General features: G+C 45.1%; 1 protein-coding gene and 1 long non-coding RNA gene across 2 annotated transcripts; both read left to right on the forward strand.

Moving 5' to 3' along the window:
* The first annotated feature begins 200 nt into the window (after positions 1-200).
* LOC141042518 (uncharacterized) lies at positions 201-1515 on the forward strand. The gene is made up of 2 exons (XR_012205640.1): positions 201-1061; positions 1174-1515. It is a non-coding gene; the product is annotated as an uncharacterized lncRNA (long non-coding RNA).
* Positions 1516-7963: 6448 nt separating this feature from the next.
* LOC120967888 (uncharacterized) lies at positions 7964-10134 on the forward strand. Its single transcript, XM_040394160.3, has 2 exons — positions 7964-8080; positions 9087-10134. The coding sequence occupies exons 1-2, from the start codon at positions 8075-8077 to the stop codon at positions 9609-9611; spliced, it is 531 nt and encodes a 176-aa protein (XP_040250094.1). The 5' UTR covers positions 7964-8074; the 3' UTR covers positions 9612-10134.
* Positions 10135-27742: the final 17608 nt, after the last annotated feature.

The following is a 27742-nucleotide window of genomic DNA, read 5'->3' on the forward strand; positions in this document are numbered from 1 at the left end:
CGCCTCATTTGTGATACTTTCATGTGTGCAGTACTAGTGGTTTGCGTAGATGTTTCTACTATCTGCCTAGTACGTGCGTACATTATCAAAATTCAGTATGTCATTAGCACTGCCTATGTCATGTTCATGATTTATTATTGGATTAAGTTAATCGAACAATTGCTTAATTTCTCATCAATCCAAAAATCTAATATGTGTAGGCAATTTTCGATCCATGGTTTTGCTGCTACACTGAAACCAGCCCCATTTACGTGGATGTACTTTAAGCGTTGGCAGACTAAAACCGTCTTATGGCTCACGGCGATGAACGTGTTCTGGGTCGCCGGTGTTACTCCCACGGGAACGATCGCTCCTGAACAGGAGAAGGCGTTCAGGGAGGCCACCGTCGTCTTTGTTGGATGCGTTCTGAGCGTGATCGGAGATAAGCTGGTTGATGCATACTTACATATGCGGGTTGCCAAGGACTTGCGGGAGGCGCTCGAATCTAAATTCGGCGCAACGGATGCTGGAAGCGAGATGTATATTATGGAGCAGTTCCACGATTACAAAATGGTTGAAAACCGTTCTGTATTGGAATAGGCTCACGAGATACAGTGCATTGCTAAGGAGCTTGAGCTTCTCAAGTGTGTGCTGCCAGGCAAATTTGTCGCGGGTTGCATTATCGCTAAGTTACCCAATTCCTGGAGGAACTTTGCCACTACTCTAAAACATCAGAGGCGTGAATTCTCAGTTGAGGATGTCATTGGCCATCTGAGTGTCGAGCAGAATTCGAGGGCAAAGGAATCACACGGAAAAGGGACCGAAGGGACCTCTGTTGCCAATGTGGTGTAGAAGAACTTCAACCCTCACAAGCCCAAGGGGAAGACTGGTGTCCGACAGAATACCGAGTTTAAAAAGAAGGGCAAGAAGACCTTCAAGAAAGATAAGAAGAAGGGTGGCTGTTTCACTTGTGGTTCAGATGAACATTGGGCTGCCAAGTGCCCAAACAAGTTTAAGAAGCCAGGACAGGACTCCAAGACTGTCAACATGATTGTGAGCAACGATGAGAGTGGGCCATCTGGGTACGGTAATTTGTTTACTGTATTTTCAGTTTGTCAGTCTACCAATTGGTGGATTGACACAGGTGCAAATATTCATGTGTGTGCTGACATTTCATTGTTTTCTTCTTATCAGGCCACAGGTAACGGGTTCGTACTGATGGGGAACAGCGCGAGTGCTTCTGTTCATGGTGTTGGCACGGTCGATCTGAAGTTTACTTCGGGAAGGATCGTGCAACTGAAGAACGTGTAACATGTCCCCGCCATCAAGAAGAATCTTGTTAGTGGTTCCCTTCTATGTAGAGAAGGGTTTAAATTGGTACTCGAGTCTAATAAAGTAGTTGTTACGAAATATGGACTGTTTGTTGGAAAAGGTTATGAATGTGGAGGTCTGTTCCGCTTTTCCCTCGCTGATTTTTGTAATAAAGTCGTGAACAATATTCATTCAAGTGTTAATGAAACAGAAGTTTGGCATTCATGTCTTTGTCACATTGGTTTTGGTAGTATGACGCGGTTGGCAAAATTGAATTTAATCCCAAGTTTCACTTTAGCCAAAGGTTCTAAGTGCCATTCGTGTGTGCAAGCGAAGCAACCTCGCAAGCCCCATAAGGCTGCGGAGGAGAGACATTTGGCGCCGTTAGAACTCATACATTCTGATCTTTGTGAGATGAATGGTGTATTGACTAAAGGTGGAAAAAGATACTTCATGACACTGATAGATGATTCTACTAGATATTGCTATGTATATCTTTTAAACACTAAAGATGAGGCTCTACACTACTTTAAAATCTATAAGGCAGAAGTTGAGAATCAACTTGAAAAGAAAATAAAATGAGTTCGGTCAGATCGTGGTGGAGAGTATTTCTCTAATGAGTTTGATTCTTTCTGTGCGGAACACAGAATTATTCATGAGAGGACGCCTCCCTATTCACCTCAGTCAAATGGGGTTGCCGAACAGAAAAACCGTACTCTATCAGATTTGGTTAATGCCATGTTAGATACATCGGGTTTATCCAAGGCATGGTGGGGGGAGGCTATATTGACATCATGTCATGTCCTGAATAAAGTTCCGACAAAAGACAATGAGATCACTTCCTATGAACAATGGGAAAAGAGAAGAACGACACTCTCATACTTACGTACTTGGGGCTGCTTGGCGAAAGTCAATGTGCCAATCCTCAAAAAGCATAAGCTTGGACCAAAGACCATGGTGCGTTAATTTGGGCTACGCTAAGAATAGCGTCGGCTATAGATTTCTGGTAGTGAAATCTGAGGTACCTGACGTGAAGGTCGATACGATTATGGAGTCTAAAGATGCTACATTCTTTGAGGATATTTTTCCTATGAGAGATATGCAAAGCACTTCTAGGCTAGAATCTGATGAGACTCCTGAACCTGCCATTCCGATGGGATATTATGAACAGACACATGATGGAAATACTGAGGAGGATGACAAGGAAACCCTTGGTAGGGGCAAGAGACAGAGGACTACAAAGTCTTTTGGTGATGATTTCCTTGTATACCTTGTGGATGATACTCCCACTTCTATTTCAGAAGCTTATGCGTCTCCGGATGCTGACTACCGGAAAGAAGCGGTCCGTAGCGAGATGGACTCCATCATGGCTAACGGGACATGGGAAATCACTAAACGCCCCTATGGTTGTAAACCATTGGGTTGTAAATGGGTGTTCAAAAAGAAGCTTAGGCCCGATGGTACGATTGAAAAGTACAAGTCTAGGCTTGTGGCCAAGGACTATGATCAGAAAGAAGAGGAAGATTTCTTCGATACTTATTCACCTGTGGCCAGACTGACCACCATTCGAGTATTACTCTCGTTGGCGGCCTCGCATGGTCTTCTCGTCCACCAGATGGATGTTAAGACGACTTTTCTGAATGGAGAGCTAAACGAGGAAATCTACATGCAACAGCCAGATGGCTTTGTGATAGATGGTCAGGAAGGAAAAGTGTGTAGGTTGCTAAAATCTTTGTATGGCCTGAAACAAGCACCTAATCAATGGCATGATAAGTTTAATACAACTCTGACATCTGTTGGTTTCGTTGTTAATGAAGCTGACAAATGTGTATACTATCGCCGTGGTGGGGGCGAAGGAGTTATACTATGCTTGTATGTTGATGACATACTGTTATTCGGAACCAACCTCAAAGTCATTGAGGAGGTCAAGTCGTTTCTATCTCAGAACTTTGAGATGAAAGACCTTGGTGTAGCTGATGTTATCTTGAACATCAAGCTACTGAGAGATAATGAGGGTGGGATGACACTTCTGCAATCCCATTATGTTGAGAAGGTGTTGAGTCGTTTTGGATATGCGGACTGCACGCCATCTCAAACACCATATGATCCTAGCGTCTTGATTCGAAAGTCCAAAGGCACGGCTATAGATCAATTAAGATACTCTCAAATCATTGGTTCACTTATGTACCTAGCGAGAGCTACAAGGCCTGACATCGCCTTTGCTGTGAGCAAACTGAGTCGGTTTGTTTCAAAACCGGGTGATGTGCATTGGCGTGCTGTTGAAAGAGTTATGCGCTATCTGAAGGGTACTATGAACTATGGACTTCACTATACCGGATACCCGACGGTACTTGAAGGGTATAGTGACGCGAATTGGATCTCTGATGCTCATGAGATGAAGGCCACAACTGGGTATATGTTTACTCTTGGAGGTGGCGCTGTTTCCTGGAAGTCTTGCAAGCAAACGATCTTAACGAGATCAACAATGGAAGCAGAATTAACAACATTAGACACATCTGGTGTCGAAGCAGGATGGCTTCAAGATCTTTTGATGGACTTGCCATTGGTTGATAAACCGGTTCCGGCTATCCTTATGAACTGTGACAATCAGACTGTCATCACTAAGGTGAAGAGTTCAAAGGACAACATGAAGTCCAACAAACACATAAGAATGAGACTAAAAGCTGTCAGAAAACTATGAAACTCCGGAGTGATAGCGTTGGAGTATGTCCAAACGGCTAAGAATCTGGCAGATCCCTTTACAAAAGGGCTATCGCGTGTTATGATAGATAATGCATCGAGGGAGATGGGTATGAGATCCACATGAGTTGCCATGATGGTAACCCAACCTATGTGATCGGAGATCTCGTGAAGTAGGACCTGGGAAAACAAGCTAGTGGTTAACTGAGAAGAGTATTTTGACTAACCCACTCCATTGGAGATGCACAACTCTCGGTAACTGTATGGCAGGTTGACTTTTGTCTTAATGTGTTCCAAGGCTTATAAAAGCAAGATGCTATCCTACAGAACGATCTTTGGAGAAACACACCTATATGAGCCTGACTACTGGTCATAGTCTATGATATTAGGGTGATCTCTAGTAAGTTCATGAAAAGGCCAGGAGTGACCAATATGCTCCACCCGAGGGGTCAGCCTTCGGCAGCCTAGTACTGGTAAGACACTTGGTGAAACTCCTTCACGCCAAATTGACAATTCAAGGCCTAGTCCATTGTTCAGTCGTGAAGGAGTGTAGCTTTTTGTTCTAGGTGGATGTTCAACCTTAACGGGTCTCCACTGAAAATACGGGTATATCAAAACAGAGTTTGGAACAGAGGACAACACCATGGGCCTTGGGGATCTGGTGGGGGATTGCTGAATATTAGTTGGGCTAATGGCCCACTTAACAATTTCAGGAAAATCCCTAAGGGCCCATGCTGTCAAGGGAGTGGTGGGAAATTTAGTCCCACATGGCTAGTTGAGAGAGATGTACACCAACTTATAAGGTGAGCTATTCTCCCACTAGTATGAGTTGGTGTGAAGGAAGGAGAGGTGTTCCACACGCGCGCTCCTCCTTCGCCGCCCGTCACGACGCGACGCGACGCGCCGCGGGTTGCGGGAATGAGCCGAGCCGATGCAATGGTTTACCGGTCAAAATTGGAGAGTCCATTACAGACACAAAATGAATATGAGACGTCATATTCATTGCTGGAAACGTCCATAATAAATACGTTTAATTGTGGAAATGGAAACGTCTGTAATTAAACGTGTTTTTATGGAGATGAAACATTCTGTAATTAAACGGTTTTATTGCTGGACCGTTCTCCTACCCGACTGGCTATATATATGAGGCATCGTAGCTCAGCCAAAGATACAACGCTTCACACCTCTACTGTTCCCTGGTCGTTCCTTTCACTGCTGCTGCCCTCGGTGATCCCATCCCGTCTACCGCGTACACGGCTGACGGGAGAGCGGGCCTCCGAAACCCCGCTTCTCCTGATCCTGTACGGGAGAGAGGCGATTAGGTTTTGGGAAGCGTCTCCTACGCGACTTCTCGCCTCTGTTCAACTACTTCATCTACGTCGACTACTTCCGCGTCACCTTCATCTTCACCATGAGCACTGACGCCGATCGCGCGGCTGCCGAGAAGGCCACTGCTGACAAGAGGATCGCCGACGAGGCCGACGCCTCCACTGCTGCTACGGTCGACTGGCCTACTGGAGGGTATACCACATTTACCCCGCTCCTGTTTACTTTCATGTGTGCAGTACTAGTGGTTTGCGTAGATGTTTTTACTATCTGCCTAGTACATGCGTACATTATCAAAATTCAGTATGTCATTAGCACTGCCTATGTCATGTTCATGATTTATTATTGGATTAAATTAATCGAACAATTGCTTAATTTCTCATCACATAGCCTCAAAGCTGTATGTGCGACATTTACAGTGTTGTGGAAGACACAAATGAGCCAATGGCCTTGCCATGCCCAGCGAGGAGATTGTGGGTGGACAAGATTTAGAGGCTAGTGACGATATTGTCCAAAGAAGAGACAATGTGCTAGCATGCTCAAGTTTAGGAATTTTTTTATTTCTTTGGATGCAAATTATATTATTTTTTCGGAAGCAGATTCTAATATCTCTAGAAGCAGTGTCTGATTGATGGAAACAACAATATTTTATTGGTTGGGGGCAATTCCATGTTACACTTGACAGAATTTTTTGGCCGTTGTATTGTCTATGTGTAGCAAACAATATACACTGATATATTGTACATAAATTATGACTAGATCAAAGCAATCATCTGCTGGCATGGAATATTTTCTCGGTGTGACTAAGTTTGTATTTTTCTGCTATATACAACTTGTTTCATGCTTCCGTGGATGCTTGCTTCGAGTACATTTTTTCTCTACCTCATACAACTTGCTTTCTTGTTTCAATGGACGCACATGCTTTGAATTTGATCACGACGCTCTCGGTCCACAGCGGCTGCTTGCTTGTTCAATATATAAACCACGTAAGGAAGCACACGAATAGTAGAGTGAAGCAAGTATTATTGTGAATACATATCGTATGATATGAATCATGTTAATTTATGTCGACGTGGAAGCAAAATTTTGGCGACCAGAATGGAGCAAATATTTAGGTTGTAGGAAACAAAATATTAGGATGAAGCACTATGATTTTGACGACGAGAAAGAAGCAAATAACTCCGCCATTGGAAACATGTTATACGAGCTGATGAAGCATGTTAATTTTCAGTCTATGTGGAAGCAAAACAATTAGTCAACGGAAGCATAGTTTTGGTGCATTGAAAATGAATAAAAACTATTTTTTTGGGTGTAAAAATAACTTTTATTTGCATTGCAATGTTTGGTACATTGGATGCAACGTTGGCCTAATAAGCAAACAAACAGCATGGGTGCGGATTCTTATTTCGCCAGATTGATTATTTTCCGTTCAAATTCAGAATTTGTTTCCTAAGATATGTTTTCCTTCCTAAAATCATGGATGAGTAACCTCGGGACTGAAAGCCTCTTAGGAAGCAAAGAAAAATTTAGGAAACAACAGTCCCGTTTAAACTGCGAAGCATTTTATTTTATTTGTAAGCAACGATCTTGATTTGGAAGCATTGATCCTCACGGTTGGAAACAAATAAAATAACAGCTTAATTGGAAGCAACGATCTTGATTTGGAATCAAAATTTGCTTCCATTGCAATTTTCTTTCGGGAAGCAAGGATCTTGATTAGGAAGCATTGGTCCTTACGATTGGAAACAAATAAAATAGCTTAATCAATCATCCCTTGATTTCGGAAGTTGTAAGGAGAAAATAGGAAAGAAATTAATCGCAGTTAATGCCAAATCCTGCATGCAAACTAACTCATGTAGGAATTCAGCTAGCAGATCGGACGATGTGCATGCTTTCAATCGGATGGCCACAAACTAGTCTGATAGGTAGCAAATATCAGTAGTCTGATGCCTAGTGCTTTCCTTTTAATAAAGATCCTAGTTCACATAAAAAATGAGGAAAACGCTTGCAGCCGGACCACGGGCTAACTTTTCGGCCGGTCCTGCACTAATGACGCGTGCGTCCGTGTGGACCCACGTCCAAAACTGCAAAGCACTTCTCTCGCGCTTTTATACTTATCGCTTTTGTCTTATCGCTTTTGTCGTCTTTTCTCTTCCCCGTTCTATCGTTTTCCCCTCTCTCTCTCTCCAATTGTTCCCCCAACTCTCTCAAGCCACCATGGGCACGCCGGTGACCGCGCTGGCTTTGAGCCGACAGCCCACATGGAGGTGGCGAGCCTAGGGGGTTGCAAGCGGTGTTAGGGTAAGCTGCAACCAGTGTTGAGGGTTGCAACCATGGACGGAGAGCATGGGGCGTGTTTGGTTGCCTGTGTGAGGTCCAACCAGGCCCGCGCGGGAAGGATTCGGCCTGTTTGGTAGCCCGCATACACTATTGGGCCTGCATCGCACGCTTCTTAAAGCACATCAGGGCCTGGCTCACTGGGAACGCACGAATCGGCAGTTTCTCCAGGGCCAGGCCCGAGCGGTGCACGTGGGCGGGTGTGGCTGCACGCGCGCGGCCACGCTCGAGAAGCCGCGTTGCTTCCCGAAGCATCGACAGTTATTAGCCTCACCGCCCCTCACCGCTCCCTCTCCCCACTCTTCCCCACTCTCCCAACTCTCACCGGCGGCGGCGGATCGGAGCAGAGGAAGAAGACCACCGGGCTCCATCACCGGCGGCGGCGGATCCGAGCAAAGGAAGAAGACCACCGGACTCCCCAATGGCGGTAAGCACTTCTCTCTCTTCGACATGAACGCTAGATTCGATCCACGGCGATAGATTCGATCCACGGCGGACGGGAATGGGGAATAGTGGTAGCTAAGCATAGGGGTAAATCATACTAGTTCATAGCAGTTCATACGAGTTCATACATAGCAGTTCATTCATGCAAGATCAGTAGATTTAGGGATTGGGGGATAGGGGAATAGGGGGGAAAGGGGGTACAGAACGGACACCGGCTGACCGCGGCAGCCGTCACCGGCGTGCAGAGCGGCTGGTCGAGCCGCTGGCCTTCATCTTCTTCTTCATCGCCGTGCGGGCCGGCGGGTCGTCCTCGTCGTCCTCGGCGGATTCGAGGTCGATCTGCCAGGTAGGACGGACTGGCTCCGGCGCCCTAGCTGGCATGTGCACCGCCTCTTCTTCCTCCTCCTTAGGCTCCCCGCCGATGATCGCTGGCGGCGCGATACCCGTCTCCCAGTACACTGCGGCACGGCGGTCATTAGGAGCAAAGTAGGTCTTGTACTTGTGCCACTTCTTCCTCTGTTTAGGGTCGTCGGAGACGGCCTAATTCATGGCCCAACGAAGGATGTCAACTGCCATTGCGCCCTTCGCTGGGTCAGGAATCAGCGTCTTCAGCTTATCTTGAGTGGCCTTCATGAGCACGGCATTGGATTCGTTCTGCATGGCCGGTATGGAGCCGAAGTTCGAGCACACCTCCATGGTGTTCTCGAACTTGGTCCGGTCACCAGCCGTCCACCCGAGGAAGAAGGCCCTCCAGCCAATACCCCAAGGGAAGGGGTTGCCGTTGGAGCTGGAGCTAGAGCTCATGGCGATGGGGAGGAGGAAGGTTGACAGTGAGAGAAGAGAGGGGGTGGGTAAATAGTGGTGGGCAGGGTGAGTAAATATAGGGGGGTGGAGAGGAGGAGAAGAGTGACAGTCATGCCGTTTTAATTGCAAGCTCTTGAATTAGCCATGAACTCTGTGCAATGCCTGACTCCATGACTTGTGTGCAGATCAAGGATAGCAATGAGATGGGCACGGAGGTGCTCCCGGCCATTGACAGCAAGGGCAAGCAGCCCCTTCACCCAATGCCTGACGAGGTTGAGCTGCTGCCCACCGCTGAGGAAGACCCGAAGACGCCTGAGGGTGGCGACGACGAGGGCATGGAGGAGCCCCCCAGCAACAAGCACCGCAACTACGACCACTACCATCAGGAGGATGGCCCAACTCACTTCTGCAAGGTCATCCTTGCACCGAAGCTTGAGTGCATCCCCATGCCCCTGGACTTCACCAAGCACTTCGCCGCGGTGCCGACGGAGTTCAAGCTCAGGAACAACACCGGCTGCTCCTGGAAGGTGACGGTCAAGCTGATGAACGACAGGGTGACCCTGGATCAGGGTTGGGCCACCTACGCAGCCGTTCATCAGATCAAGATCGGCTACATGGTGACGTTCAAGCTCCTCACTCCCGACACCCTCAAGGGCATGCAGGCAACCAAACAACATGCATATGGTGCATTTGAGGCTGCATTTGCATAGCCAGGTTGGGTGGAGAAGTGTATGCGATGCGGGTACTGTAGCACACGGCAACCAAACACGCCCATGGTGACCGTGGGACGCCCAGGACATGGTGGAGCCGCTCCGGGAAACAATCGGCGTCACCGTTTTGCTACATGCTTCAACCGCGTCGCAATTTGCACTACCAGCATCACACTCTGCTACAGCTCAGACGCACGCCCCCCAAGCATCACCATGGAATACGCTCCATCCATCCATCTAGCTCCACTTCGGCGAGCGAACCTGCATCCCTGGAGGTTGCAACCAGCTGAGCCAAACGCTGCAACCGTTGTTGAATTTTGCTACTACCGATGACGGATTTGCTACATCCATCACGGTGGAGCTGCGACCTACTACAGCGGTGTTTTTTTTGTTGCAACCGTCCTCGGATTTTGCTACTACCGATGAGAGATTTTCCTACATTCTATTAGACTTTGTATTGTAGCCTTATTGTGTAATCCATACCATATTGGTATAGGACTTGTATGACACCATTATATATATATATATATATATATGTGTGTGTGTGTGTGTGTGATAGGCCACCCCATAAAGGGTTGAGCCAGTTCCCCCAAAACCTACGTTTTACATGGTATCGAGTCTAACCTAGGTCCTCTACTCCACCCGCCGTCGCCGAACCACCGAAACCCTAAACCCTAGGGTTGCTGCCACCGGCGCCATGACTGCTTCTGCTTCGGGCGCCGCCAGCTCCGGGTCAATCCCCGTGTTGCTTGCCGCCCTCCTCAACCTCCCACCTCGCCCTGGCTTCGTTCGTGCCTCAGTTCTTCGGCACCACCGCCGTCGGCTCCATGTTTTCAGCGCCTATCCCGCCGTCACCGCCCGCGATGGCCTCAACACCAGTCGCACCGCCGCCGCCCGCGATGGCCCCCTCTAGATCCTCCTCGACACTCGCCATCATCCCGGCGACCTCGGGGGAGGCGCTGCCCACGGAGCCTCCCGCGTCCTTGCTCACGACACCACCCGCGGTCGTGATCCCGCTCGTTCCCGTGCCGCCACCCGCGACATCAGTCGCGGCAGTGGTTCCAGCCGCGGCTCCGCCGACCGTCGCCCCTGCTGCTAGCATCATCACGCCCGCCGGGCCCTTCCACTTCGACAACTTGATCGCCATCAGACTCACGCCGGACAACTACCTGTTCTGGCGCGCCAACGTCCTACCGCTGCTCCGCAGCCGGCCTCTCCTAGGGTTTGTGGACGGTTCGCTACTCTGTCCTCCGCAGGTCATCCCCACCGTACACGGCCCGGCCATTAACTCGGAACACCGTATGTGGGTGCAGCAGGACCAGGCGATCCACTCTGCCATCCAGGGCTCCCTCGGCGACGGGGTCACCGGTCTCTGCTACCTCTTGAGCACCGCGTTGGTTTTCCCTTGAAGAGGAAAGGGTGATGCAGCAAAGTAGCGTAAGTATTTCCCTCAGTTTTGAGAACCAAGGTATCAATCCAGTCGGAGGCTACGCGCAAGTCCCTCGTACCTACACAAACAAACAAGAACCTCGCAACCAACGCGATAAAGGGGTTGTCAATCCCTTCACGGCCACTTGCGAAAATGAGATCTGATAGAGATAATAAGATAAGATTATTTTTTTGGTATTTTTATGATATAGATTGGAAAGTAAAGATTGCAAAATAAAGTAGATCGGAAACTTATATAATGGAAATAGAGGCCATAGGTTTCACTAGTGGCTTCTCTCCAGATAGCATAAGTATTACGGTGGGTGAACAAATTACTGTCGAGCAATTGATAGAAAAGTGCATAGTTATGAGAATATCTAGGCATGATCACGTATATAGGCATCACGTCCGCAACAAGTAGATTGAAACGATTCTGCATCTACTATTATTACTCCACACATCGACCGCTATCCAGCATGCATCTAGAGTATTAAGTTCATAAGAACAGAGTAACGCATTAGGCAAGATGACATGATGTAGAGGGATAAACTCAAGCAATATGATATAAACCCCATCTTTTTATCATCGATGGCAACAATATAATACGTTCCTTGCTGCCCCTGCTGTCACTGGCAAAGGACACCGCAAGATTGAACCCAAAGATAAGCACTTCTACCATTGCAAGAAAGATCAATCTAGTAGGCCAAACCAAACTGATAATTCGAAGAGACTTGCAAAGATAACCAATCATACATAAAAGAATTCAGAGGAGATTCAAATATTTCTCATAGATAAACTTGATCATAAACCCACAATTCATCGGATCTCGACAAACACACCGCAAAAAGAGTTACATCAAATAGACCTCCAAGAAGATCGAGGAGAACATTGTATTGAGATTCAAAGAGAGAGAAGAAGCCATCTAGCTAATAACTATGGACCCGAAGGTCTGTGGTAAACTACTCACAACTCATCGAAGAGGCTATGGTGTTGATGTAGAAGCCCTCCATGATCGATTCCCCCTCCGGCGGAGCGCCGGAAAAGGCTCCAAGATGGGATCTCACGGGTACAGAAGGTTGCGGCGGTGGAAATAGGGTTTCGTGGTGCTCCTGGATGTTTTCAGGGTAGGTAGATATATATAGGCGAAGGAAGTCGGTCAAGGGAGCCACGAGGGTGGGGGGCGCGCCCACCCCCCTAGGGCGCGCCTCCCTGCCTCGTGGCTTCCTCGTGTGTTTCTTGACGTCCACTCCAAGTCTACTGGATTGCGTTTGTTCCAAAAATAACTCCCCCGAAGGTTTCATTCCGTTTGGACTCCGTTTGATATTCCTTTTATGCGAAACACTGAAATAGGCAAAAAACCGACAATTTGGGCTGGGCCTCCGGTTAATAGGTTAGTCCCAAAAATGATATAAAAGTGTATAGTAAAGCCCATAAACATCCAAAACAGGTAATATAATAGCATGGAACAATAAAAAATTATAGATACGTTGGAGACGTATCAAGCATCCCCAAGCTTAATTCCTGCTCGTCCTCGAGTAGGTAAATGATAAAAACAGAATTTTTGATGTGGAATGCTACCTAGCATATTTCTCAATGTAATTTTCTTTATTGTGGCATGAATGTTCAGATCCAAATGATTCAAGATAAAAATTTAATACTGACATAAGAGTAATAATACTTCAAGCATACTAACAAAGTAATCATGTCTTCTCAAAATAACATGGCCAAAGAAAGTTATCCCTACAAAATCATATAGTCTGGCTATGCTCTATCTTCATCGCACAAAATATTTAAATCATGCACAACCCCGGTTTTAGCCAAGCAATTGTTTCATACTTTAGTATTCTCAAACTTTTGCAATCTTCACGGAATACATGAGCGTGAGCCATGGACATAGCACTATATGTGGAATAGGATGGTGGTTGTGGAGAAGACAAAAAAGGAGAAGATAGTCTCACATCAACTAGGCGTATCAACGGGCTATGGAGATGCCCATTAATAGATATCAATGTGAGTGAGTAGGGATTGCCATGCAACGGATGCACTAGAGCTATGAGTGTATGAAAGCTCATCAAAATAAACTAAGTGGGTGTGCATCCAACTTGCTTGCTCACAAAGACCTAAGGCATTTTGAGGAAGCCCATCATTGAAATATACAAGCCAAGTTCTATAATGAAAAATTCCTACTAGCATATGAAAATGACAACATAGGAGACTCTCTATCATGAAGATCATAGTGCTACTTTGAAGCACAAGTGTGGAAAAGGATAGTAACATTGTCCCTTCTCTCTTTTTCTCTCATTTTTTTAATTTTGGTGGGCTTCTTTGGCCTCTCTTTTTTATTTGGGCTTATTTGGCCTCTTTTATTTTTCATAAAGTCCGGAGTCTCATCCCGACTTGTGGGGGAATCATAGTCTCCATCATCCTTTCCTCACTTGGGACAATGCTCTAATAATGAAGATCATCACACTTTTATTTACTTACAACTCGAGAATTACAACTCAATACTTAGAACAAAATATGACTCTATGTGGATGCCTCTGGCGGTGTACCGGGATATGCAATGAATCAATAGCGACATGTATAAAAGAATTATAACGGTGGCTTTGCTACAAGTACGATGTTGACTACATGATCATGCAAAAGCAATATGACAATGATGGAGCGTGTCATAATAAACGGAACGGTGGAAAGTTGCATGGCAATATATCTTGGAATGGCTATGGAAATGACATAATAGGTAGGTATGGTGGCTGTTTTGAGGAAGGTATATGGTGGGTGTATGGTACCGGCGAAAGTTGCGCGGCACAAAAGAGGCTAGCAATGGTGGAAGGGTGAAAGTGCGTATAATCCATGGACTCAACATTAGTCATGAAGAACTCATATACTTATTGCAAAAATCTACAAGTTATCAAAACAAAGTACTACACGCATGCTCCTAGCAGAAGGGTTGTAGGAGTTAACCATCGTCCGATCCCGACCTCCACACATAAGGAAGACAATAAATAAATAAATCATGCTCCAACTTCATCACATAACGGTTCACCATACGTGCATGCTACGGGAATCACAAACTTTTAACACAAGTATTCCTCAAATTCACAACTACCCAACTAGCATGACTCTAATATTACCATCCTCATATCTCAAAACAATCATCAAGCATCAAATTGATCATAGCATTCAATGCACTCTATATGATAGTTTTTATTATACTCAACTTGGATGCCCATCATATTAGGACTAATTTATAGACAAAGCAAATACCATGCTGTTCTAGAAGACTCTCAAAATAATATAAGTGAAGCATGAGAGATCAATAATTTCTACAAAATAAAACCACCGCCGTGCTCTAAAAAGATATAAGTGAAGCACTAGAGCAAAATTGTCTAGCTCAAAAGATATAAGTGAAGCACATAGAGTATTCTAATAAACTCCGATTCATGTGTGTCTCTCCCAAAAGGTGTGTACAGCAAGGATGATTGTGGTAAACTAAAAAGTAAAGACTAAAATCATACAAGACACTCCAAGCAAAACACATATCATGTGGTGAATAAAAATATAGCTCCAAGTAAAGTTACCGATAGACGAAGACGAAAGAAGGGATGCCTTCCGGGGCATCCCCAAGCTTAGGCTTTTGGTTGTCCTTGAATTTACCTTGGGGTGCCTTGGGCATCCCCAAGATTAGGCTCTTGCCACTCCTTATTCCATAGTCCATCAAATCTTTACCCAAAACTTGAAAACTTCACAACACAAAACTCAACAGAAAATCTCATGAGCTCCGTTAGTACAAGAAAGCAAACCACCACTTTAAGGTACTGTAATGAACTCATTCTTTATTTATATTGGTGTTAAACCTACTTTATTCCAACTTATATATGGTTCATACCCCCGATACTAGCTATAGATTCATCAAAATAAGCAAACAACACACGAAAAACAGAATCTGTCAAAAACAGAACAGTCTGTAGCAATCTGTAACTTTCGAATACTTATGGAACTCTAAAAATCCTACAAAAATAAAAAGTCCTAGGCAATTTGTATATTAATCTTGTGCAAAAATAATTAACTAAAAATAACGTTTATGTGATCTATTAAAATTATTCTCGTGCATACAAAAGTTTCTGTTTTTCAGCAAGATCAGATTAACTATCGCCCAAGATGATCCTATAGGTTCTACTTGGCACAAACACTAATTAAAACATAAAACCACATCTAAAAAGAAGCTAGATGAATTATTTAATACTAAACAGGAGCAAAAAGCAAGGAACAAAAATAAAATTGGGTTGCCTCCCAACAAGCGCTGTCGTTTAACGCCCCTAGCTAGGCATAAAAGTGAGAATAGATCTAAGTATTGACATCTTTGGTATTCAATTCATAAGTGGCTCTCATAATTGATTCATAAGGTAATTTTATTTTATTTCTAGGAAGTGTTCCATGCCTTTCCTTAATGGAAATTGTAATCTAATATTTCCTTCCTTCATATTAATAATTGCACCAATCGTTCTAACGAAAGGTCTACTAAGAATAATAGGACATGAAAGATTGCAATCTATGTCAAGAACAATAAAATCTACGGGCACATAATTCCTATTTGCAACAATAATAACATCATTAATCCTTCCCATAGGTTTCTTAATGGTAGAATCCGCGAGGTGCAAGTTTAAGGAGCAATCATCAAATTCACATAAACCTAACACATCACACAAAGTTTTTGGAATCGTGGAAACACTAGCACCCAAATCACACAAAGCATGGCATTCATGATCTTTAATTCTAATTTTAATAGTAGGTTCCCACTCATCATAAAGCTTTCTAGGGATAGAAACTTCTAATTCAAGTTTTCCTTCATAAGATTGCATCAAAGCATCAACAATATGTTTGGTAAAAGCTTTATTTTGACTATAAGCATGAGGAGAATTCAACACGGATTGCAACAAGGAAATACAATATACTAAAGAACAATTATCATAATTAAATTCCTTGAAATCCAAAATAGTGAGTTCATTGCTATGTAAAGTTTTGACCTCTCCAATCTCACTTTTACCAAATTTTGCATCAAGATCTAAAAACTCTGAATCATTGGGACGCCTTTTAACTAAAGTTGACTCATCTCCAGTACCATCATTATCAAGATTCATATTGCAAAACAAAGATTTAATAGGAGACACATCAATCACTTTTAGATCTTCATTATTATTATCATGAGAACTAGAAGAACACGCTCTTACAACACTAGTGCAGAACCGGGCTTTAGCGCCGGTTCGTAAGGGCCTTTAGTGCCGGTTCTACAACCGGCACTAAAGAGTGGAGACTAAAGGCCCCCCCTTTACTACCGGTTCGGCACGAACCGGCGCTAAAGAGCCACCACGTGGCACGAGCCAGGCCCGGGTGCTGGTAGACCATTAGTACCGGTTGGTAACACCAACCGGTACTAAATGTTTGGGGGGATTTTGGTTTTATTTTTTATTTTCCATTAATTTTGTGTTTTTCCATTTAATTCTTTTTTGTTTGCTGGTATTTTGTGTTATGCATATATATAAATAGATTTTCTCGTACAACCGCATATATATATATAAATATATATATCATCGAATGTCTCACAACCAACACCATTAATTATTCACACATACACATGTATATATATATACAATTTCTCCTACATGTTGTCTTGGTGCCTTTGGAGCACGATGACAAGTGGTTCATGGGGGCGGTAGCGGGTAATAGTATTCTCCTTTGGGATCTATGACCTGGTCGAGCAAAAATCCCGCTATTTCCTCTTGAAGTGCTAGTATGCGCTCCGTTGGTAGGAGCTTTTCCCGCACGTCACGGAACTGTTAAGAAGGAGATCAATATCGATAATCATGTAAAAATCATGAATAGTGTTATGTGAAACGTACCCATTGCTGTCTATCAGATTTGCTCCTTTCGGACGCCATCATGCGAATGTTCTCGCAAACGTAGAATGCACACACATCACGCCCCGACGCCTGCTGCATGGACTTTACGAGAATTGAATTTAATCAGGTAATAATTAATCAAGCATGATAATTAATTAATGGTATTGAAACAAGAATTAAAGAGATGGTAGCTAGCTAGCTAGCTGGTACTACTTAATTACTTACCTTGGGTCGATACCAAAACAACTTTTTTTTCTCCATTTTCCTGGAGTCACCTTGATGAACTTTGCCCAAGCCCTGCCCACCGGAAAAGAAAATTAATAAAGGGGTTATTAAATAGTTCATATCAGGAAATGACGAACCTAAATAGGCCAAGATATAGTTAATAATGATTGAAATTACCTGTTGACTATCCCCTTCACGGTGGAGTAGTCACTTTCTTCTTTAAGTAGTGAGTCCAGTACTTCAACTTTTCCTTCCTCAACTTTAATGTCTACCAAGATCCAGTGGAAACTGCATGCGCACACGTTTGCATGTCTTAATTAAGCGGGCATGTGCACAACACTAATCAACTACCCTAAACCCTATACACTTAATTAAGCGGGCATGTGCACAGTAAGCAAAAACAGAATTTGTAGTACAAGACAGTGTGACTCACAGGAAGTTGTAAGGAAGTAGTATATCTTCATTGGTATTGAGGCGCTTCAAGAACTCTAGCATGCTTTCCTCTAAACTTGTTCGATAAAATTCATCATTCCATGTGTATTCATTAATGGTATTTGGGTCAATGAACCCAATGCCATAGCGTCCAGATTTTTTCATTTCATACACCTTCATCCTGCATAATACCACAGAAAAGAATATAGTGAGGATAATGACAGGTAATGATAGATTGATCAAAATGATCACTACACAGCTAGCTTGAGACTTAAATTATAGAAAGAAATCACTTATAGACAATAGCAACTGACGATAGATTTGTCAAGTGCATCTTGATTGAATAACTGAAATAGTTCTGAATACTCAACGGACACAGCTTTCTCATGAAAGTAATGCTCCTCCTTGACATTCACCATGAGGGACTCTCGATTGGAAGTCTTGGTAATGTTCATGTACCATTGATGCAATTCATACATTCTCGTTGGGAGGTTCTTGACCTCGTCTGGCTCGACCAAAGGTTGGCCCCGGACATATTTCCGTTTTATTTCCTCCTCTCTAAGCGGAGACATGGGCTCGATTTCGAGGAGTTGTCCAACAGTGATATTGAGCATTTCAGCCTGCATTATATGCTCCTCGGTTATTACCACATTTCCCAGCTGGGGAACGTTAACGGTTTGCCCACATATATATAGGGCACGCGTACGCTCATGTGTTGTTGGCACAACAAGCGGGGGGATCGATTGCGCCGCCTGTTCTCCCAGCCGGGGAACGGTTTTCCCGCATTTTTTGACAGCTGCTTGTTGGCTCGAGCTCGAGCTCGCTTCTCTCTATAGTTGTGCTCGATGTGCCTTCCTGATTTGGCGCTCATAGTCTCAGTCAACAGGCTTGGGAGCTGGTTTTCTTGCCATATGAATAAAGTGGTCAATAACTTTCTCGCGCACTTTCTCCCTTGGCGGCGGTGCCAGTGTCGGTCCAAAATGGGCGTCCACTTCGGCCCGCACTACGGCTTCGTTTTGCTCCTTGGTCATGTCGTAAGGCCTCAGAGGAAGAGGAGCGAGGCTTGGACCATATTTATATCGCTTGTCTCCGCATGTACCTCCTGTACTGCCTCGACTCGTACCGCTACGCACCATAGCTGCGGCGTGTCTCTTCTGCGATTGCTGAGACGGCGGAGACAACTGACGTGGCTGACGCTGTGCCGGACTTGAAGCAGGAGGAGTGGCCCGACGCTGTGTCAGACTTGAAGCAGGAGTCTGCTCACGCGTTCGGGGACTTGGAGGAGGTGGCGGACTTCGAGGAGGAGTCGGCTCACGCGTTCGTGGACTTGGAGGAGCGGGAGTCTGCTGACTCGGTGGCGGACTTCGGGGAGGAGTCGGCAGACGACACGGTGTCGGTGGACTTCGAAAGATGATGTAATCCTTTCTCCATAGGATGATACGATGTATGACCTCTCCCAGTGTGCGCTCGTCTTCACCTCCAGGAATGTCAAACTGTAGCCCCGAATATGGGTCCACCACTTCATCAACCAAGACACGAGCATAGCCCTCTGGAATCGGGGTGCAATGGAAGGTTGCTTCTGGGGTAATTGTAAAAGCAACGCCGTCCGCCACCTTCATGGATATGTTCTTCATTTTGGAGTGTAGCTCACAGTTAGTGTTCTCTATGATGTCATCCACAGGGTATGTATCCAGCAGTGTGTTGCCCGGGGCAGAACCAACGCTGCTTCTCGGCATGGATGGGACGATGCTATCCAATGCTGGACGATCATCCGCCTGCTGCTGCCGCTGCTGAGACCCCCTTTCCTGGCTAAGTGAGTCGATCTGCTGCTGCTGGAATTTGAGTGCCAAGTCCGCGTGCCTTGCTTCTAGGCCTTGAAGGCGTTCTGCGTCCTGCTTCCTCTGCTCCTCCTCCAGCTTCCTCTTCTTCTCCTCCTCCATCTTCTTTCTTGCACGGGACCTGTAGTCCTCGTTCCATTCCGAAAAGCCCTCATACCAGGGAATAACGCCCTTGCCTCGTGTTCTTCCCGGGTGTTCAGGATTTCCCAGGGCGCGCGTAAGCTCGTCGTTCTCTCTGTTGGGCGTGAACACCCCCGTTCGAGCTTCTTCTATTGCGTCAAGTATCTTTTGTTCGGCTCCTTTTAGACTTGCCTTCTGCGAAACCAAGCCTGTCTTCGGGTCCAACGCCCCCCATGCGCATAGAACCAAGTTCTGCACCTGGGGGGCCAGCTCCTAGTAACCGGAGTGACCCCTGCATCCTCCATCTCTTGCTCAGACTTATCCCACTTAGGCATTCCCACCGCGTAGCCACCTAGACCCAGCCTATGGAACTGCGTCTTTTTTGCGGCATTGGCCTTGTTTTTTATAGACCGTTCCTTAGATAATTCTGATTCCTTGAATTTCACGAAATCGGCCCAGTGTTCTCTTTGCTTCTCTAGTGTTCCCGTGAATTCTGGAGTCTTCCTTTCTGCAGCGAGGTAGTTGGCCCATACAGTTTTCTTGTGGGTGTTGAATGCAATTGCCATCTTCTTAAGAGCAGCGCCCTTGACTTTCTCCACATCTTCTTCAGTGAAATAATCTGGTAGGGTGAAATGTTCCATCAGAGATTCCCAAAGGGCTTTTTTTGCTCTGTCGTCGACCCAAGTAACACCTGGACGTTTAGTTTTTGGCTCTTTCCATTCTTGAATGGAGATCGGGAGTTGGTCCTTCACAAGAACTCCGCACTGACGAGTCCACTTGTTCGCAATGTTCTTAGGCGTGAGGGGTTCGCCACTAGGTTTGACGGAGTCAATGTTGTACTTTACACCCTCCTTCAACTTTCTGCCCGGGCCTCGCTTTGTCCTGCTGTCTGTAGAAGCAGATTTGCTTGATCCGGAGGGCTGAAAGAAGAAAGATCGATTCGTTAATATATCTTCAAATAAAAAAACATGTGATGATCACCATGATGCCTGCTTATATAAATATACCTTGCCGGTAGTCTTTGTTATTTGAAGATCAGCATTGTCTGTGTCATCATAAACATTGTCTGTGTCATCATAATCATAGTTCATGACTTCATCAGCTCGGTCGTCGAGATCGAATATCTTTTCATCACCCTCTCCGGTATTGTTCAGATATTGGGAGCCGTCATCTGCTTCATTCAGATCATCTAGCCTGTGAGGGCTGCGTATAATGTCGAACAATTCCTCTTCCCTCTCTCTGCCGGTATTGTCTGCCATAGCTTTTACTTAACTAATACAAAAGAAATATAAAACAATTTAGTATTCAAATTACAATGCATGGATGCAATCAATAAGGAAAAACTGAATCATATATATAGTACATAATATATGCATCGTCTCGATTAATATATAATCTCGAATACATCATCGTCTCGAATAATATATATAATCTCAAATACATCGTCTCGAATATTATATATCGAATACATCACTGGCTAGGTACCTAATAAAGATCGAGTACTACAGAAGAATCTTGGCCACTCGCGGTTCCTGGGGCGCGGGCGGTGGACACCCAAAGAGAAGGAACCATCACAGGATCATATCTCCAATCATCTGCCCAAAGAACCTGCCAAGTATTGGAGAACCTGACGTCCATAGCAGCCATGTAGCGATGGACGTGCTCGTCCTCCTCCCTGACACGGCGACGCACCACCTCCGGCGGCGCCGGCTCCCTCTGCACCGAATGTGGCCCACGCAAACGCCACCAAAGGAGATCAGGGTCGACGACGGGACCCGAGGCCGGGTTCCACACCAAGCGGCGCGCCCCTCCAGGTAGCACCTCCCAGTGCCAGCCCGGCGGAGCCCAATCCCGGACATGGGTCCTCTGAAGTAGGACGTCGTCGCGAACGGGTCAACGGCGAGGATGCGGGCCGGGCATATCGTCGAGAACAAATACTATATGCCCGCAAAAAGTAACATTTTTTAAATGATTGGATTGTGATAACTAAAATTCTATATATATATATGCAAATTCTAACAATTTGACATTAATCTAATTCATCTAACTAAAACTAATTCTAAAATTTCTAACATTTCTGATTATATAACTAACATTTCTAATATTTATATAACTAAAAAACAGAAAAATTGCTAACATTTCTATAAATATTTCTATAACTAAAAAACAGAATTTTTTTATAACATTTCTATATAACTAACATTTCTAATATTTCTATAACTAAAAAACAGGAAAATTTCTAACATTTCTATAACTAAAAAACAGAAAATTTTCTATAACTAAAATTTATAACAAACAAACTAATGTGTGTGTGTGTGGACATGGCGGCCGGGGTGAGCTCACCGGCGAGGCGACGACAGGGCGGCGACGTCGGGGCGACGGGACGGGGCGAGGCGCGACGACGGGGACGGCCGGGGCGGTGACGTCGACGGGGGCGGCGACGAGGGGCGGGGATGGCCGGGGCGGCGACGGCGTCGATCGGGGCAGGCGGCGCGTGTCGTCGACGAAGAGAAGAAACAGAGGGAAACTGAATTTTTTTCAGGTGTTGTATATATAGGATGGACCTAGGTCTGTTTTGGCCAGGCCAAGCGGCGGGAAGCGCCCCCCCCCCTTTAGTACCGGGTGGTGGCACCAACCGGCACTAAAGAACCCCTCTTTAGTACCGGTTGCAGCCACCACCCGGTACTAAAGGGCGTGCGCTGGCGCAGTGCGGTGCGGCAAGTTTAGTCCCACCTCGCTAGTCGAGGGGCGACCGCACTGGTTTATAAGCCCCAGTGCGATAGTTCCCTCGAGCTCCTCTCCTAAGCAGGCCTACTGGGCCTACCTGTTCTGTGCTGTCCTGTGGGCCTACTGGGCCTTTGCGGGCCTGCATCCTGGCCCAACAAAACATTGTGTTTCTAGTCGTATGCAGGCCACTTTGGCCCAGTAGGAGGGCTTTTTTATATTCTTAATTTTTTTGTTTTATTTATTTTTGAGTTGTTTTTTGCTGTATTTAGAGTTTCTTTGTGAATATTTTTGCTTTAGGTACAAAAAATTACAAACTTTCTGTTAGTGCCGATAGTTTTTAAATTTGAATAGTTTAAATTTTGAATTATTTGAAATTTGTGTGAATCACTAGTTTGTGAATAACTTAACTTTGAAAAAAGATTTTTTAGTGATTCTTTTTTTTATTATGTTTAATATTAGTGTGTTTTATCATTATATTCAATTTGGTAATGCTTAGGTTATTTAAAAAATGAAATGCCTTTGTAACAGATGAGTTTTCGTCTGAAACCTTGATACTTCAAAAGAGATTGTCCATTTTGTACATGAAGTGCATCCAGTTTTTGCCGTAACCCTCTCTACTTTTTTGCACATGCTATGTGGGTGAAATTATGATACCATGCCAACTTTCAGCATTTTGTGAGTTCATTTGAAATGCTTTTCAATTTCAGGGTCATTTAGCTGGAAAAAATCAGTAAATGCATGAAAGAATTTGTTTGCACATAAAATTTCTTCGCGTTTCAAATGCCAAAACACATAACTACCCTAACTATTACAGAGATTCCCTCCTGGGTGTGAAACACAGAAGAAAGTGATGATAGTGAAGCCGATCACATCCCAGATCTTTGGGTGTGAAACTTTTTCTTCGCGTGTGTCCCTTTGCGCCGTAGCCATGGAAAATCTCCATCATTTAACTGGATGCTCGGGTCAATATTCAATGTGAATGGAGCAATTTGATCAAAATTTTCATAATCTTCTGACATGTCTGTCTTGTCATCCACTCCCACGATGTTTCTTTTCCCTGAAAGAACTATGTGGCGCTTTGGCTCGTCGTATGATCCATTCGCTTCCTTATCTTTTCTTTTTCTCGGCCTGGTAGACATGTCTTTCACATAAAAAACCAGCGCCACATCATTGGCTAGGACGAATGGTTCGTCTGCATACGCAAGATTGTTGAGATCCACTGTTGTCATTCCGTACTGCGGGTCTTCCATTACCCCGCCTCGTGTCATATTGATCCATTTGCACCGAAACAAAGGGACCTTCAAACCACCTCCATAGCTAAGTTCCCATATGTCCTCTATGTAACCATAATATGTTTCCTTTCCCGTGTTGGTTGTTGCATCAAAGCGGACACCACTGTTTTGGTTGGTGCTCTTCTTATCTTGGGCGATCGTGTAAAATGTATTCCCATTTATCTCGTACCCTTTGAAAGTCATTATATTCGAAGATGGTAACTGGGACAGCGAGTACAGGTCATCTTCAATATCGCCATCATGCATGGCACGTTTCTGCAACCAACCGGCGAAAGTCCTCGTTTGTTCACGTGTAATCCAGTCGTCAGACTGCTCCAGGTGTTTGGAGTGTAGAAAATTCTTGTGTCCTCCATATACGGAGCCACCAAGGCGGAATTCTGTAGAACTGTGTAGTGTGCTTCAGTGAGAGAATGCCCGTCCATACATATTTTTTATCCCCTCCTAGCGTGCCTTTTCCATCCAGTCTGCCCTTATGCCGCGATTCAGGAACACCAATCGGCTTAAGGTCAGGAATAAAGTCAATACAAAACTCAATGACCTCCTCATTTTCATGGCCCTTCGAGATGCTTCCTTCTGGCCTAGCACGGTTATGAACATATTTCTTCAAGACTCCCATGAACCTCTCAAAGGGGAACATATTGTGTAGAAATACAGGACCCAAAACGTTAATCTCTTCGCAAAGGTGAACTAGGACGTGCGTCATGATGTTGAAGAAGGATGGTGGGAACACCAACTCGAAACTGACAAGACATTGCACCAAATCATTCTGTAACCTTGGTATGATTTCTGGATCGATTACCTTCTGAGAGATTGCATTGAGGAATGCACATAGCTTCACAATGGCTAATCGAACGTTTTCTGGTAGAAGCCCCCTCAATGCAACTGGAAGCAGTTGCGTCATAATCACGTGGCAGTCATGAGACTTTAGGTTCTGGAACTTTTTCTCTGCCATATTTATTATTCCCTTTATATTCGACGAGAAGCCAGACGGTACCTTCATACTGAGCAGGCATTCAAAGAAGATTTCCTTCTCTTCTTTGGTAAGAGCGTAGCTGGCCTGACCCTGATGTATGCCGTCTTTTCCGTGCATACGTTGCTGGTCCTCCCGTGCCTCTGGTGTATCTTTTGTCTTCCCATACACGCCCAAGAAGCCAAGCAGGGTCACGCAAAGATTCTTCATCACGTGCATCACGTCGATTGCGGAGCGGACCTCTAAGTCTTTCCAATATGGCAGGTCCCAAAATATAGATTTCTTCTTCCACATGGGTGCGCGTCTGTCAGCGTCCTTCGGAACAGGTTGTCCGCCAGGACCCTTTCCAAAGATTACCTTCAAATCCTTGACCATATCATGTACATCAGCACCAGTACGGTGGCGAGGCTTCGTCCGGTGATCCGCCTCACCTTTGAAATGCTTGCCTTTCTTTCTTACGGGATGCCTGCTCGGAAGAAATTGACGATGTCCCAGGTACACAATCTTCCTACAACTATCCAAATATATACTGTCGGTATCATCCAAACAGTGCGTGCATCCGCGGTATCCCTTGTTTGTCTGTCCTAAAAGGTTACTGAGAGCAGGCCAGTCATTGATGGTCACGAACAGCAACGCCTTTAGGTCAAATTCTTCCTGTTTGTGCTCATCCCACGCACGTACACCTGTTCCATTCCATAACTGTAATAGTTCTTCAACTAATGGCCTTAGGTACACATCAATGTCGTTGCCGGGTTGCTTAGGGCCTTGGATGAGCACTGGCATCATAATGAACTTTCGCTTCATGCACAACCAAGGAGGAAGGTTATACAAACATAGAGTCACAGGCCAGGCGCTATGGTTGTTGCTCTGCTCCCCAAAAGGATTAATGCCATCTGCGCTTAGACCAAACCATACGTTCCTTGCGTCATCTGCAAACTCCTTCCCATACTTTCTCTTGATTTTTCTCCACTGCGACCCGTCAGCGGGTACTCTCAACTTTCCGTCTTTCTTACGGCCTTCTTTGTGCCATCGCATCGCCTTGGCATGCTCTTTGTTTTGGAACAAACATTTCAACCGTGCTATTATAGGAGCATACCACATCACCTTGGCAGGAATCTTCTTCCTGGGGCGCTCGCCCTCGACATCACCAGGGTCATCGCGGCTGATCTTATAGCGCAATGCACCGCATACCGGGCAAGCGTTCAAATCCTCATACTCATCGCGGTAGAGGATGCAGTCATTAGGGCACGCATGTATCTTCTGCACCTCTAACCCTAGAGGGCAGACAACCTTCTTTGCTTCATACGTACTCTCGGGAAATTCGTTGTCCTTTGGAAGCATATTCTTTATCATTACCAGGAACTTTCCAAATCCCTTGTCAGATACACCATTCTCTGCCTTCCATTGCAGCAATTCCAGTGTGGTGCCCAACTTTTTCTTGTCAGCTTCGCAATTCAGGTACAACAATTTCTTGTGATCCTCTAACATGCGCTGCAACTTCTTCCTCTCCAAATCACTTGCCCAGTTTCTCTTTGCATCGGCAATGGCCCGACCTAGATCATCAGCGGGCTCATCTGATGCCTCTTCTTCAGCTTCTTCCCGCATTGCCGGCTCAGCTTCTTCCCCCATTGTTGTATCATCGTATTCAGGGAACCCATGGCCAGGATAGCCGTCGTCGTCCTCTTCTTCTTCATTGTCTTCCATCATAACCCCTCTTTCTCCGTGCTTGGTCCAAACATTATAGTGGGGCATGAAACCAGACTCAAATAGGTGGACGTGAATGGTTCTTGACGTAGAGTAATTGTGACCATTCTTACAGCCAGCACATGGACAAGGCATAAAACCATCCGCCCGCTTGTTTGCCTTAGCGGCAAGCAGAAAAGTATGCATGCCATTAATGAACTCGGGAGAGCATCGGTCATCATACATCCATTGTCGGCTCATCTTCATTACACAACACTGAATAGACCAAATTAATACAAGTTCATACATAAAGTTCATATACAACACTTAATTAAATGCAACATAAAATAACTCTCTAGCTAAAGAATTTAAATGCAACAACAAATGCGATCAAGATCGCAACTAAGGTAACAATTGATCCAACAACATAATGATACCAAGCCACACTATCAATGGCATATTTTCTAATCTTTCTAATCTTCAACCGCATTTTCTCCATCTTGATCTTGTGATCATCGACGACATCGACAACATGCAACTCCAATTCCATCTTCTCCCCCTCAATTCTTTTCAATTTTTCTTTCAAATACTCGTTTTCTCTTTCAACTAAATTTAACCTCTCGACAATAGGGTCGGTTGGAATTTCCGGTTCACATACCTCCTAGATAAAAATATCTATGTCAACTTGATGGGCATAATTTGTCATAAACACGAAATGCAACAACTAGTTTTAAAAGAGAATATACCACATCCGAATCATAACAAGGACGAGGGCCGACGGGGACGGATATCAAAACCATGGCACTATGTATAACAAACAATGTACGGGTAAGATAATTATAGGAGTAACTATATATCCAAATCACGCAAACATCAATTTGGTAATGTAAAACATTCATGAGCAAGAGCCTCACCACAAGGTGGTGCCGGCGACGGGACGGTGCGGGCGATCGACGGTGGTTACGATGGAGATTTAGAAGGCACTAAGTAAACCACACCTACATATGCAAACTAAGTGTTATTTTTGACCTCAAATTGCATATAAATCAAATACTAGCACATATAATTCCTCCCAAATTACTAAACTCCCAAATTAATCACTATACAAAGCATTGCAAGAGCTAATCTAGCAATGAGAGATGAAAGGACAAAGTTGCTAACCTTTGTGATCATTTGAATGGATGGGGGCCTTCAAATCTTGACAAATTTTGGGCAAAATGTGTGATGAGCTCGAGGAAGAGAGGGGAAGAACAGAGGAAGGAGAGGGGAAAGGGGAAGAACAGAGCGAGCTCGGGTGGACGAAGGGTTTATGTACGTCGACCTTTAGTACCGGTTCGTGCCACGAACCGGTACTAAAGGTACTGGAGGGGCCCCAGACTGACAACATCCTGCCACCACTCTCTTTAGTACCGGTTCGTGGCACGAACCGGTGCTAAAGGTTCGCCACGAACCGGTACTAATGAGAGCGGCCGGCTAGCCATTGGAACCGGCACTAATGGACACATTAGTTCTGGCT

Source organism: Aegilops tauschii, chromosome 1, assembly GCF_002575655.3.
Source record: "Aegilops tauschii subsp. strangulata cultivar AL8/78 chromosome 1, Aet v6.0, whole genome shotgun sequence".
NCBI lineage: Eukaryota > Viridiplantae > Streptophyta > Magnoliopsida > Poales > Poaceae > Aegilops > Aegilops tauschii.